The sequence below is a fragment of the Oncorhynchus masou genome, chromosome 5, assembly GCF_036934945.1.
Source record: "Oncorhynchus masou masou isolate Uvic2021 chromosome 5, UVic_Omas_1.1, whole genome shotgun sequence".
NCBI classification, from domain to species: Eukaryota; Metazoa; Chordata; class Actinopteri; order Salmoniformes; family Salmonidae; genus Oncorhynchus; species Oncorhynchus masou.
In genome coordinates this window covers 74,394,430-74,410,363 of record NC_088216.1, presented here as the reverse complement: position 1 = coordinate 74,410,363, position 15,934 = coordinate 74,394,430, and the positions used below count along the sequence as shown (strand labels likewise).

The window sequence follows — 15,934 nt, the reverse complement described above, 5'->3', positions numbered from 1 at the left end:
ATCTTATTTTGTAAACATTTAGGAACTGATTTATACATTTCTAAACTGAAAGTAAAGTTAAGAGCAATTCAATGAATCCTTAGATATACACACATGTCTGTGCATGTGAATAGGTTTTGATTTAGAGGTGATTGTGACTAAAAAATCAATTAAGATTTCTATTAGAGATATATGTTGAGAACAAAAAAACTCAATTTCCATGCAATGTAAAGTGATAAGGGTTATGAAGCGCCTGCTGTGTGGGCCCCAATGCAAGGGAAAGATAAGGACACTAACAGAGTGTATACATACACCATTATGCCCCCTTCTCAATGTTGGGTTAGGAGAGTAACCAGAGCAAGCTATTTACTGCTATATCGGTATACTTACTCACAACAGCAGCAGCACTCTTACAGCAGCAGCACTCTTACATAAACATGAAATAGTTTTATGAAAATTGGCTTTGTCTATATGCCAAGTACTGGGTTTGCTTTACAAGCCATGAATAACTTGGTCAAATGACTGTTGTGGCATCCTGCTGTTTAATTTCTTGCCTGAAAAAGTTGAGTATGAACCATGAAAATAAAATGAAGTGAGGTTGATAACTACAACTACAAGTTAATATAAGACCTCAATAGCTGAACGATGCATTGTAAAGTGACTTTGTAAAATCAAATTCATGCATTTGCAGTGGGCTTGTATTGCCTGTGGAGGTTTATACAGTATACAGTGGCAAGAAAAATATGTGAACCATTTGGTATTACCTGGATTTCTGCATAAATTGGTCATAACATTTGATCTGATCTTCATCTAAGTCATAACAATAGACAAACACAGTGTGCTTAAGCTAATAACACACAAATTATTGTATTTTTTTTTGTCTATATTTAATACATCATTTACATTTTCACAGTGTAGGCTAATGACTTCTCCAAAAGATAATTGGAGTCAGGAGTGAGCTAACCTGGAGTCCAATCAATGAGACAAGATTGGAGATCTTGGCTAGAGCTGCCTAGCCCTATAAAAAACACTCACAAAATTTGAGTAAGCTATTCACAAGAAGCTTTGCCTGATGTGAACCGTGCCTCGAACAAAAGATATCTCAGAAGACGTAAGATTAAGAATGGTTGACTTGCATAAAGCTGGAAAGGGTTACAAAAGTATCTCTAAAAGCCTTGATGCTCATCAGTCCACGGTAAGACAAATTGTCTATAAATGGAGAAAGCTCAGCACTGTTTCTAGACTCCCTAGGAGTGGCCATAAGGGAAAGATGCCTGCAAGAGCACAGCGCAGAATGCTCAATGAGGTTAAGAAGAATCCTAGAGTGTCAGCTAAAGATTTACAGACATTTCTGAAACATGTTAACATCTCTGTTGACAAGTCTACGCTATGTAAAACACTAAACTAGAATGGTGTTCATGGGAGGACACCACGGAAGAAGTCACTGCTGCCCAAAAAAAACATTGCTGCACGTCTGAAGTTTGCAAAAGTGCATCTGGATGTTCCACAGCGCCGCTGGCAACATATTCTGTGGACAGATGAAACTACAGTTGAGTTGTTTGCAAGGAACACACAACACTATGTGTGGAAAAAAAAGGCACAGCACACCAATATCAAAAACTTATCCCAACTGTAAAGTATGATGGGGGAGCATCATGGTTTGGTGCCACTTTGCTGCTTCAGGATCAGGACAGCATGCTATCATCAACAGAAAAATGAATTCCCAAGTTCATCAAGCCATTTTGCAGGAGAATGTTAGGCTATCTGTCTGCCAATTGAAGCTCAACAGAAGTTGGATGATGCAACAGGACAATGACCCAAAACACAGAAGTAAATCAACAACAGAATGGCTTCACTAGAAGAAAATACGCCTTCTGGAGTGGCCCAGTCAGAGTCCTGACCTCAACCGAATTGAGATGCTGTGGCATGACCTCAAGAGAGCGGTTCACACCAGACATTCCAAGAATATTGCTGAACTGAAACATTTTTGTAAAGAGGATGGTCAAAAATGATTCCTGACCGTTGTGCAGGTCTGACTACAGAAAACGTTTGGTTGAGGTTATTGCTGCCAAAGGAAGGTCAACCAGTTATTAAATCCAAGGGTTCACATACTTTTTCCACCTTGCACTGTGAATGTTTACACAGTGTGTTCAATAAAGACATGAAAATGTCTAATTGTTTGTGTGTTATTAAACAGACTGTGTTTGTCTATTGTTGTGACTTAGATGAAGATCAGATCAAATTTTATGACCAATGTATGCATTACTCCAGGTAATTCCAAAGGGTTCACATACATTTTCTTGCCATTGTATAACACATATTGTATTGTACACTGCATGGCCTCTCCTGATAACATTTGTACTAAGCTGCTGTTCCTGTACAGTAAACACCAAGATGTACGGAACAGCTGGTGTCTTTCCCTCTTTGTCCTTCTGATTCATGTCTATATACCTTTCATGTTCTGTCCTTCAAGATCTGGAAAACAACTTCTTCCGTCCTATTGAAATCCCAGAAAAAAAGATGAACCGAAAATTAATCTTTGAAGGGAGTCATGCAACCTTGAATCACCAACATGCCTTTTAGGATATGCACATAATGTTAGAGGCTTCTTTAAATATAAAGTGCATTCGCAAATTATTCAGACCCATTCACTTTTTGCACATTTGGTTACATTACAGCCTTATTTTAAAATGGATTCAATTAAAAGAAATGCTCATTAATCTACACACAATACCCTATTTTTGCATGCAAATTTATAAAAAATTAAAACCTGAAAAATTTATTTACATAAGTATTCAGACCCTTTGCTATGAGTCTCAAAATTGAGCTCAGGTGCATTCTGTTTCCATTGATCAGCCTTGGGATGTTTCTACAACTTGACTGGAGTCCACCTGTGGTAAATTCAATTGATTGGACATGATTTGGAAAGGCACACACCTGCCTATATAAAGGTCCCCCAGTTGACAGTGCACGTCAGAGCAAAAACCAAGCCATGAGGTCGAAAAAATTGTAAGTAGAGCTCCGAGATAGGGTTGTATTAAGGCACAAATCTGGGGAAGGCTAATAAAATAATTCTGCAGCATTGACAGTCCCCAAGAGCATTGTGGCCTCCATCATTCTTAAATGGATGAAGTTTGGAACCAGCAAGACTTTTCCTAGAGCTGGCTGCCTGGCCAAACTGGGCAATCAGGGGAGAAGGGCCTTGGTCAGGGAGGTGAACAAGAACTCGATAGTCACTCTGACAGAGCTCCAGAGTTCATCTGTGGGTATGGGAGAACCTTCCAGAAGGACAACCATCTCTGCAGCACTCCACCAACCAGGCATTTACGGTAGAGTGGCCAGACGGAAGCCACTCCTCAGTAAAAGGCACATGACAGCCCGCTTGGATTTTGCCAGAAGGCACATGAAGGACTCTCAGACCATAAGAAGCAAGATTCTCTGGTCTGATGAAAACAAGACTGATGTCTTTGGCCTGAATGTGAAGAGTCACGTCTGGAGGAAACTTGGCACCATCCCTACAGTGAAGCATAGTGGTGGCCGCATCATGCTATGGAGGTGTTTTTCAGCGGCAGGGACATGGAGATTATTCAGGATCAAGGAAAAGATTAAAAGATCAAAGTACAGAGAGATCCTTGATAATCACATGCTATAGAGCACTCAGGACCTCACACTGGGGGGAAGGTTCACTTTCCAACAGGACAACGACCCTGAGCACACAGCCAAGACAACGCAGGAGTGACTTCTGGACCTGTCTCTAAATGTCCATGAGTGGCTCAGCCAGAGCCCAGACTTGAAACCCATTCAACCTGACAGAGCTTGAGAGGATCTGTAGAGAAGAATGGGAGAAACTCTCCAAATACAGGTGTGCCAAGCCTGTAGCGCCATACCCAAGAAGACTTGAGGCTGTAACAGCTGCCAAAGTTGCTTGCCAAAATGTATTTATTTATTTTCTTTATGTGGTATTTTGTGTAGATTGAGAATTGTGTGTAGATTGATTAAGGGGAAAAAACGATTTAATACATTTTAGATTAAGGCTGTAACGTAACAAAGTGGAAAAAGTCAAGGAGGCTGAATACTTTCCGAATGCACTGTAGGTATACTATATATACAGTACCAATCAAAATTTTGGACACACCTACTCAATCAAGAGTTTTCAACATTGTAGAATAATCGTGACTATGAAAAAACACATCATGTAGTAACCAGAATAGTGTTAACCTCTCTTGGGCAGGGGGCAGTATTTTCACGTCCGGATGAAAAGTGTGCCCAGAGTAAACTGCCTATTACTCAGGCCCAGAAGCTAGGATATGCATATAATTGGTGGATTTGGGTAGAAAACACTCTAAAGTTTCTAAAAACAGTTATAATTATGTATGTGAGTATAACAGAACTGATATGGCAGGCAAAACCTCGGGGACAAACCATCCCAAAAAATAAATATTTCAGCCTACCACTGTTTTCAAAGGCTGTCACTTATATTATAAGGCAAAATCCTCCCAGATTGCAGTTCCTAGGGCTTCCACTAGATGTCAACCGTCTTTAGAAAGAGTTTCATTCTGGTTTTTGGAAAAATTTGCCAGAAATTGTAGTTTTTGTAGGTGGCTCCCATTTTGGCTGCAGTGTTTCCAAGCGCGTGGAAGAGAGCGCGTTCTTTGGGGGAAAAAAATGGTAAAGACAATAACAATTCTCTGTCTTAAATTGTATCGTTTATTTACGTATTAGGGTACCCAAGGTTTGATTATAAACGTTGTTTGACTTGTTTGGAAAAGTTTATTAGTAACATTTGGGATTCATTTTGTATGCATTTTGATGGAGGGAAACTGGGTGGATTATTGACTGAAGCGCTCCAGCTAAACTGAGGTTTTATGGATATAAAGAAGGACATTATCGAACAAAGGGACCATTTGTGATGTATCTTTTGGAGTACCAACAGAAGAAGATCATCAAAGGTAAGGCATTTATTATATCGCTATTTCTGACTTTGGCGCACCTGCCTGGTGAAATATGTTTTTCATGTATTTGTATGCGGGCCGCTGTCCTCAGATAATCGCATGGTGTGCTTTCGCCGTAAAGCCTTTTTGAAATCTGACACAGCGGCTGGATTAACAAGAAGTTAAGCTTTATTTTGATGTATTACACTTGTGATTTTATGAAAGTTAAATATTTATAATTCTGTAGTTTGAATGTCACGCTCTGCAAATTCACCCGGATGTTGGGCAGGTGGGATGGCAGAAGTTAAACAAATCAAAATGTATTTTATATTTGAGATTCTTCAAAGTAGCCATCCTTCTCCTTGATGACAGCTTTGCACACTCTTAGCATTCTCTCAACCAGCTTCATGAGGTAATCACCTGGAAGGCATTTAAATTAACAGGTGTGCCTTGTTAAAAGTTGATTTGTGGAATTTCTTTCCTTCTTAATGCGTTTGAGCCAATCAGTTGTGTTGTGACAAGGTAGAGGTGGTATACAGACGATAGCCCTATTTATGGGTCCATATTATGGAAATGACAGCTCCATATTATTGCTTACCCTCTTGCTCTTTTGCACCCCAGTATCTCTACTTGCCTCATCTGCACATGTATCACTCCAGTATTAATGCTAAATTGTAATTATTTTCACCTCTCGGGCCTATTTATTGCTTACCTCCCTACTCTTCTACATTTGCACACACTGTACATAGATTTTTCAATTTTTATTTTATTTTGTGTTATTGACTGTGCGTTTGTTTGTGCAACTCTGTGTTGTTTTTGTCGCACAGCTTTACATTATCTTGGGCAGGTCACAGTTGTCAATGAGAATTGTTCTCAACTGGCCTACCTCGTTAAATAAAGGTGAAAAAAAGAAGAAAAAAAGAAACACGAGTAATGGACATTAAAATCTGTCCAAATTGGAGATTTTTGGTTCCAACCGCTGTGTCCTTCTGAGATGCAGAGTAAATGAACGGATGATCTCTGCATGTGTGGTTCTCACTGTGAAGCATGGAGGAGGTGTGATGGTGTGGGGCTGCTTTGCTGGTGACACTGTCAGTGATTTATTTGGAATTCAAGGCACACTTAACCAGCATTGCTACCACAACATTCTGCAGCGATATGCCCTCTGATCTGGTTTGCCCTACTATTTGTTTTTCAACAGGACAATGACCAACACACCTCCAGGCTGTGTAAGGGCTATTTGACCAAGAATGATAGTGATGGAGTGCTGCATCAGATAACATGACCTCCACAATCACCTGGTTTGGGATGAGTTGGACCGCAGAGGGAAGGAAAAGCAGACAACAAGTGCTCAGCATATGTGGGAACTCCTTCCAGGTGAAGCTGGTTGAGAGAATGCCAAGTGTACAAAGCTGTCATCAAGGCAATGAGTGCCTACTTTGAAGAATCTACAATCTAAAATATATTTGATGTTTTTAACACTTTTTCAGTCAATACATGATTCCATATGTGTTATTTCATAGTTTTGATGCCTTCACTGTTATTTTAGATATAGGCACAGTTGAGAAAGCATAAAAGAGCAAGCAAAGGTGATGCAACATCCTCATTCTGAGAAGTGATCAGGAATATCAGGCATAATTTTAGCAACGCTTTTGCGAAAAGCAGCAGAAACATTCATGCCTGGAAAGGATTATTTTGTTCCATGTTCTTTCCTGGATTCTAATAATGTCGTTCCCAGAAACCTCTGCCCGAATATGCAAAGACTCTATTGGACCAACGGGTCAAACTCGGCTTTTGTTAGCCAATATATAGAGCCGGGAGAAACTCCAGACACATAAGCATTGACTTAATCAGCTTAATCTACCAACCAATTATCTCCCACAAAACTTTTCCTCTAACCCTCCCCTGTACGCTAGCACAACACAAGCACAAGCCTTGCAGTCATGTGATTCACAAAAATGTAATGACGACAAATACTTTATTTGGTAAGGTCACTCCCATAGAATTCTATGGTCACTCCCACTATTGGCAACTTTGAGCGGTTGATATCCCAGTCCTATATGCGCTGTGCGCAATAGCCATTGGACAATATTAGGGTTCTAACAACAGGGGATTTCCACAGAGACAGGAATAAAACTACAGTAATGTCCCTGGAGATGCGAAGGTTATCTCACTCACCATTTAACCATAGAGAACTCCTTTGTGTGCACAATGTCTCTTTAATGTAACTTTTTCATTTACAAGGCACTGGAACCTTTGTAAAATGCTGAGGCCACATAGAGTACAATATTTTTTATTCTCCACGAGCACAGTAATCATCTCAGGTGTGGAAATCAAATGGTTCTGCGACAGGCAGCAAAACTGAGGGCTGAGTTCACAAGTGCCATTAGTGCTGGTTAGCATAACTGTGCTAAGGGTCTAAAGTAAAGGATACATTAAAGTAAGGGCATGGGTCATCATCATAGTGGAGCAAGCAGGAGTAACAGGCAGGGCATCAGGATTCTGAGCGTGTCCTGGGGAAGTGTGTGGCGCTACGGTGGGCTAATCAGACGCTAACAGGGAGGCTGAGAGTGACGTGTAGGCAGGGGAAACAGGAGGCAGCACTGTTGAGGCACAATAGAAGAACAAAAGAACACGCCTAGCAGGGGACAGAGATCATTACAGCCCCCTCAACACATTTGGTGCATTCTGACTGTGAATCCTTGCCTTTTCAGTGGTAACCTTCCCTTTCACTGGCATTCGCTATGTTGCTTGACCTTTTCAGTCAGTTTCACAAGCTGCATTCAGACAGCTACTGCACGTAATGAAAGACAAGTGCCTTACAGTACATGGCAAACTGGGATCACGCCTTTCCAAGATAAAAAATAACTATAGAACCTGATCTCACATAGGAGAAATTCAACATGGATAAAATGCCATGTGCTTGTTATACCAAAAGGACAATTACCATTAAAGACAAAATTAGAGTTATAATACTACATTTGGAATTTTTGCCCATAATGGTCTTGTAAATTTGAACAACAGGTCAAGTTTTCCTTTGGTTGACATAATTACAATACAGTATAGTTTATGTGATGGTCCTCAAAGACAAACACATCAAGGGCAAAAACTGTTTCTCTCACATATCATGAATTCTCGCCAAAGAGGCAGTGACTCTGCTAGCTTTACTCTATGAGTACTGTGCTGGCAACAAACTGCGCTTATAAGATGCTGGTCAATCAACCAGTGCCAACTCCTGAGTGATGCTGAGTGACCACCAGAGTCACATTTGAATGACATTATAAGAACCAAAAACAAGTATGCAGTCTGCACCCAATGGGCACATACTGGAAACATCAATGTTGTTTCCATGTCATTGCAATGAAATGACTTTGAACCAACATGGAATAGTTGTTGAATTGATGTGTGTGCCCAGTGGGCAGAGTCCTTTACAAACAAAACCCAAATCCTAATCATGAAAATAAGAAAGATTTGCTATTTCAAAAAAGTCTAGTGTTGGATTGAGTAATGCATGGGAGGGTATACTAGAGCCAGAGCATAATGCTTCATCAGCCTCTTGATTAAACACTGAGAAATCCAACTGTGGTTCACTGTTGACCCCACCAATTTGTAAGAAAGACAAATTAAAGCTCTCCATCAAAATGTGATCAATGCTGGAGAGCTCTGGGAGGGACAACGGGCACCCATTGTATAATGAAGCTATAATTCAGTTTTACTGTACATGAATGTCGGATACTCCAAAACCCACAATAAGGATTTCTGTGTGATTCATGTCCCCCTCTTCCCCTGTTATACTGTATATCAATTAGAGAGTAAGTATTACTGTGTTTCTTTCACTGCAGCTTTAAAGGCAGAGAGAGAAATCAGAACTACTCCCCATGAGTCTATATTCCCCCTGAAAGATTTTCAATGGCACTGTGGACAGCGATGACGGGGTTCACGGGGGTTATTATAATACCGCTTCTGATTATTGTATTACGTTTGATGTAGGGATTCATTCAATTAACAAAAACACACTTCCATTATGGATAAGCATGGATGAAAGGATGGGTTATTTCATGTTCATAGCATCTTTAATCTTCACAAGAACTAACCAACGTCTTTCATACACTGTGCACTGACTTAACCGTCATTTCTATGACTGGAAGAACGTAATCTACTCACCACTTCACTTAGGTCAGACTTTTTTAAATGTTTTAAGTGTGTGCACTTTAAAAAATGTCACCATCCACAAGGCAGATGTCAGCAACAATCTTAGATTGTTGTTACTTTCCCTTAGCCCCCTAATTATTATATAACCTAAATAACTTGCATCTGGCATAAAAACAGATAATGACAGGAGTTACAAAACAATGAAACTTTGATATCAATGTCAATGCTATCAATGACTTTTTATCTATACTTAACCTAATTATGTATATTTTGCCAGAATCGGAGGAGAGCTTATATGTTCAATAAACCAAATGATTTCAAATAGAGTTACTGCTATAGAGGCAATCATTCGATCATGACAATAGAAGTCCAAATCTTCTATCTTCATCTGTTGTCAAATACTTCAACTTTATGCCCTTGACTCTGCAGTAAATTCTACAGTTTAAGCATAGTGCAGTGTTATTTATTTTTTCTATAATAAACAAAATATGACACCTCTTATCAAGATATGAATGAGTATCAATAATATGTCACTGTGAATCAATGATATGACACTGATATTGGGCCTTGATAGTTTTCTGAGATTTTGAGTGAAAACCTCCTTCCATCAGCAAGGGCACTGAAGATGAAACGTGGCTGGATCTTTCAGCATGACAATGATCCCAAACACACCGCCCCTTGGCAACGAAGGAGTGGCTTCGTAAGAAGCATTTCAAGGTCCTGGAGTGGCCTAGCCAGTCTCCAGATCTCAACCCCATAGAAAATCTTTGGAGGGAGTTGAAAATCCATGTTGCCCAGCAACAGCCCCAAAACATCACTGCTCTAGAGGAGATCTGCATGGAGGAATGGGCCAAAATACCAGCAACAGTGTGTGAAAACCTTGTGAAGACTTACGGAAAACGTTTGCCAACAAAGGGTATATCACAAAGTATTGAGATAAACTTTTGTTATTGACCAAATACTTATTTTCCACCACAATTTGCAAATAAATTCATTAAAATACCTACAATGTGATTTTCTGGATTTTTTTTCTCATTTTGTCTGTCATAGTTTAAGTGTACCTATGATGAAAATTACAGGCCTCTCTCCTCTTTTTACGTGGGAGAACTTGCACAATTGGTGTCTGACTAACTACTTTTTTCCCCCACTGTACATAACATTCTGTTTGTGGCAAGAATTTCAACCAGCGTCATGAGGTAGTCACCTAGAATGCATTTCAATTAACATGTGTGCGTTGATAACCTCTTGAAACTCTGGGGGCAGTATTTCATTTTTGGATGAAAAACGTTCCCGTTTTAAACAAGATATTTTGTCACAAAAAGATGCTCGACTATGCATATAATTGATAGCTTTGGAAAGAAAACACTCTGAAGTTTCTAGAACTGCAAAGATATTGTCTGTGAGTGCCCCAGAACAGGAGCTACAGGCAAAACCAAGATGAAACTGCAACCAGGAAATGAGCAGGATTTTTGAGGCTCTGTTTTTCATTGTCTCCTTATATGGCTGTGAATGCGACAGGAATGAGCCTGCCCTATCTATCGTTTTCCCAAGGTGTCTGCAGCATTGTGACGTATTTGTAGGCATATCATTGGAAGATTGACCATAAGAGACTACATTTGCCAGGTGTCCGCCCGGTGTCCTCCGTCGAAATTGGTGCGTCATTTTCAGCTGCTGGTATTTTTCCATGGGATTCTGAGACGAAAGCAGGCTTCCACGAACGGCATATCAATGAAGAGATATGTGAAAAAACACCTTGAGGATTGATTCTAAACAACGTTTGCCATGTTTCGGTCGATATTATGGAGTTAATTTGGAAAAAGTTTGACGTTTGGGTGACTGAATTTTCGGTTCGTTTCGGTGAGCCAAATGTGATGTACAAAACGGAGGAGGAAAAACTGAACATTTGCTATGTAACTGAGAGTCTCCCCATTGAAAACATCCGACGTTCTTCAAAGGTAAATGATTTTATTTATTTGGTTTTCTGGTTTTTGTGAAAATGTTGCGCGCTAAATGCTACGCTAAATGCTAAGCTAGCTATCAATACTCTTACACAAATGCTTGATTTGCTATGTTTCAAAAGCATATTTTGAAAATCTGAGATGACAGTGTTGTTAAGAAAATGCTAAGCTTGAGAGCAGGCATATTTATTTCATTTCATTTGCGATTTTCAGAAATCGTTAACGTTGCGTTATGCTAATGAGCCTGAGGCTGTATTCACGATCCCGGATCCGGGATGGGTTAGTATCAAGAGGATAAAGGTTAATTTGTGGAATTAATGCGTTTGAGCCAATTAGCTGTGTTGTGACAAGGTTGGGGTGGTATACAGAAGATAGGCCTATTTGGTAAAATACCAAGTCCATATTATGGCAAGAACAGCTCAAATAAACAAAGACAAACAACAGTCTATCATTACTTTAAGACAAGAACTTTCAAGGTTTCTTCAAGTGCAGTCACAAAAACCACCAAGAGCTATGATGAAACTGGCTCTCATGAGGACCGACACAGGAAAGGAACACTCAGAGTTACCTCTGCTGCAGAGGATAAGTTCAGTAGAGTTACCAGCCTCAGAAATTGCAGCCCAAGTAAAGGTTTCACAGAGTTCAAGTAACAGACACATCTCAACATCAACTGTTCATAGGAGACTGAGTAAATCAGGCCTTCATGGTCGAATTTCTGCCACAAAAAAAACAACATTACTGAAGGACACCAATAATAATAAGAGACTTGGTTGGGCCAATAAACACGAGCAGTGGACATTAGACCGGTGGAAATCTGTCCTTTGGTCTGCTGAGTCCAAATAACAGATTTTTGGTTCCAACCTCTTTGTCTTTGTGAGAAACTGAGTAGGTGAATGGATGATCTCCGCATGTGTGGTTCCCACCATGAAGTAAGGAGGTGGTGGTGTGATGGTGTGGGGGTGCTTTTCTGGCGACACTGTCAGTGATTTATTTAGAATTCAAGGCACACTTACCCACCATGTCTACCACAGCATTCTGCAGCAAAACACCATCCTATCTGGTTTGCACTTAGTGGGAATATCATTTGTTTTTCAACAGGAAAATTACCCAAAACAGGCTGCCTCCAGGCTGTGTAAGAGCTACTTGACCAAGAGGGAGAGTGATGGAGTGTTGCATCAGATGACCTGGCCTCCACAATCACCCCACCTCAACCCAATTGAGATGGTTTCGGATGAGTTGGACTGCAGAGTGAAAGAAAAGCAGCCAACAAGTGCTCAGCATGTGTGGGAACTCCTTCAAGATTTATGGAAAAGCATTCCTCATGAAGCTGGTTGAGAGAATGACAAGAGTGTGCAAAGCTGTCATCAAAGCAAAGGGTGGCTACTTTGAAGAATCTAAAATCTAAAATATATTTTGATATATTTAATACTTTTTTGGTTACTACATGATTCCATATGTGTTATTTCATAGTTTCCATATCTTCACTACTATTCTATAATGTGGAACATTGTAAAAAATAAATAAAAACCCTTGAATGAATAGGTGTGTCCAAACCTTTGACTGGTACTATATACTGTACCTCAACTGGTATGCCATCCAGCCCTGGAGTTGTCCCGGGCTTAAAGGCTTTAATTGCATCAAGAAGTTTCTTCTTTGCAATTTTGCCCTCACACAAGTCTTTCTGTAAAGCTGTGAATTTTACACTATTATTAGGAAAACAATTCCTTACAATTAACTTCAGTTATTGGAAATGAAGGAGACTGAAAAGAGAGCAAAGTATTTTGCTTCCTCTTTAAAAAATATAATTAGGTGAATCATGGATGACTCCTTTGTAAGTTTCTGTAAATTATTTTTGGTAGCATTTCTATGTTGAAGATTCAAAAAGAATTTGGTGCATTTTCACAATTTTCTGTCCAATTCGCTTTATTTGTTATAATATTATACTTGACCGTTCTCGAATAAGTTCTTACATTTTTTCCTCTAACTTATTATGTGCATCTATGGTACAGTTTTATTGCTATCGATTTGAACTGCTATTTCCTCTAATTCCTTTGTTAATATGAACTATTTTGACCAAAATAGTTTTTGTTTTGAAGATGAGTAATTGACTTCCATGACCTCTGAAGGCAAATTTAAAAGTGTCCCATACAATAAGGGGATCTGCTGTACCTATGTTATGCAAGAAGTAAGTTTTAAAATCCTTTGTCTTGGTTAAAAACAGGTTGTCATCCACTAGGTTTTGATTACATTTCCAATATTCTGTAAGAGTAATGTGGACGGCAATTATTTGATGGTCCAACCAAATTGTGGCTCCTAACAAAACTTTTTTTTACTTTTGGTGCCAGTGTGAATGATACAAGAAAGTATTCAAGACGACTGGCTTGATTAAGCCTCACGTATGTATATCTCACTAGGTCTGGATTTTTAAGCCTCCATATATCCACTAGTTCTAACGTGTCCATGATATTCGTAATTTCACTAAGTGCATGTAGTGTGATTTCCTTTGAAATCCATTGGGGTACTTAAAACTGTATTATAATCTCCCACCATAATAATAGTGTCATTTGTTGCTTTTGAGTTCCATAGATTAGTATATACACTGCTCAAAAAAATAAAGGGAACACTTAAACAACACAATGTAACTCCAAGTCAATCACACTTCTGTGAAATCAAACTGTCCACTTCAGAAGCAACACTGATTGACAATAAATTTGACATGCTGTTGTGCAAATGGAATAGACAACAGGTGGAAATTATAGGCAATTAGCAAGACACACCCAATAAAGGAGTGGTTCTGCAGGTGGTAACCACAGACCACTTCTCAGTTCCTATGCTTCCTGGCTGATGTTTTGGTCACTTTTGAATGCTGGCGGTGCTTTCACTCTAGTGGTAGCATGAGAAGGAGTCTACAACCCAAACAAGTGGCTCAGGTAGTGCAGCTCATCCAGGATGGCACATCAATGCGAGCTGTGGCAAGAAGGTTTGCTGTGTCTGTCAGCGTAGTGTCCAGAGCATGGAGGCGCTACCTGGAGACAGGCCAGTACATCAGGAGACGTGGAGGAGGCCATAGGAGGGCAAGTCATGGTGTGGGGTGGCATTTCTTTGGGGGACCGCACAGCCCTCCATGTGCTCGCCAGAGGTAGCCTGACTGCCATTAGGTATCGAGGTGCGATCCTGAGACCCCTTGTGAGACCATATGCTGGTGCGGTTGGCCCTGGGTTCCTCCTAATGCAAGAAGACAATGCTAGACCTCATGTGGCTGGAGTGTGTCAGCAGTTCCTGCAAGAGGAAGGCATTGATGCTATGGACTGGCCCGCCAGTTCCCCAGACCTGAATCCAATTGAGCACATCTGGGACATCATGTCTCGCTCCATCCACCAACGCCACGTTGCACCACAGACTGTCCAGGAGTTGGCGGATGCTTTAGTCCAGGTCTGGGAGGAGATCCCTCAGGAGACCATCCGCCACCTCATCAGGAGCATGCCCAGGTGTTGTAGGGAGGTCATACAGGGACGTGGAGGCCACACTCACTACTGAGCCTCATTTTGACTTGTTTTAAGGACATTACATCAAAGTTGGATCAGCCTGTAGTGTGGTTTTCCACTTTAATTTTGAGTGTCACTCCAAATCCAGACCTCCATGGGTTGATAAATTTGATTTCCATTGATAATTTTTGTGTGATTTTGTTGTCAGCACATTCAACTATGTAAAGAAAAAAGTATTTAATAAGAATATTTCATTAATCCAGATCTAGGATGTGGTATTTTAGTGTTCCCTTTATTTTTTGAGCAGTGTATATTTTCAAATAAGTGCTTCATCATTATTTAGACCATATAGATTATTTAGCCACATCTGTTTATTGTCCAATAGCATATTTAAAAGGGATATACCTTCCTTGCAGATCTGTTTGGACAGTTTGCACATTCGGATTGAAATTGTTATTAGTTAATATCATCACCCCCTTTTGAGTTTCTTTGCCCAAGGTGAGTTTCTTTGCCCAAGGTGAGTTTCTTTGCCCAAGGTGAGTTTCTTTGCCCAAAGTGAGTTTCTTTGCCCAAGGTGAGTTTCTTTGCCCAAGGTGAGTTTCTTTGCCCAAGGTGAGTTTCTTCGCCCAAGGTGAGTTTCTTTGCCCACTCCATGGTGCAGTTACCACAGAATCAATGTCATTGCCATTTTTTCCTCTAATGATTAAATCTCACACTGATTTGCAATCATTGCATCCAATTTAATATTTTCAGTTTTAGTTTCATGTCTGCAACACAATCTCCTCCTTTATATTCATAGTGATTAAACTAACTTCAGTCAACCTTTACTGACTGACACCCCTTCCATACAATTATTTACTTTAACAACCCCCTTTCATATTAAATACATTTAGCAACCTCATTATTTGTATTGTAATGGAACAAAAATTATGATTTATGTTTGCCTGTGGCAGGTGTAACTTGAGTTAGCTTCATTCTAAAACTATGGATTTCACACTGCAACCTGCCCTAAATACATAAGAATAAGGACACAAAACTTCACAAAAATAGCTCTTGCGTGCATCAAAAGTTCTTAATAAGGTACGTTACCTGCCAGGCACCCCATGAGTGACTTCAGAACCAGCAGTTTCCATAGCAACATCATCGTCAGATTTCTGGGGTCAAAGTAGACTCACATCCAATCACAAATGTATGGAATCCTTTTGGTACCTTTCTGGGTCTTCACTCTGTATAACAAGAGACAGGTGAAATTAATTCCATGATAAGATACAAAGACAGTCCTTTATTAGCACTTGAGAAAAGTACTATCTACCGCATATTGGTTAAACATTAAAGCTGAAATCCTTAATTGAAACAATTACAAATTACCTGGAGAAATGTAACCACTCTTAAATTCAAAGTGAGCTATGTGTGCAAGGATTGAAGGCAG

At 39.9% G+C, this 15,934-nt stretch overlaps 1 protein-coding gene across 1 annotated transcript in view; it reads right to left on the bottom strand.

The window, feature by feature from the left end:
• The window catches only part of LOC135540235 (contactin-4-like), a 221,377-nt gene extending 205,662 nt beyond the window's left edge, over positions 1-15,715 (bottom strand). Inside the window, exon 1 of the mRNA XM_064966751.1 lies at positions 15,595-15,715. Within this exon, the coding sequence (XP_064822823.1) occupies positions 15,595-15,649 (55 nt within the window). The 5' untranslated portion in view covers positions 15,650-15,715. The remainder of the gene's footprint in view (positions 1-15,594) is intronic.
• Positions 15,716-15,934: the final 219 nt, after the last annotated feature.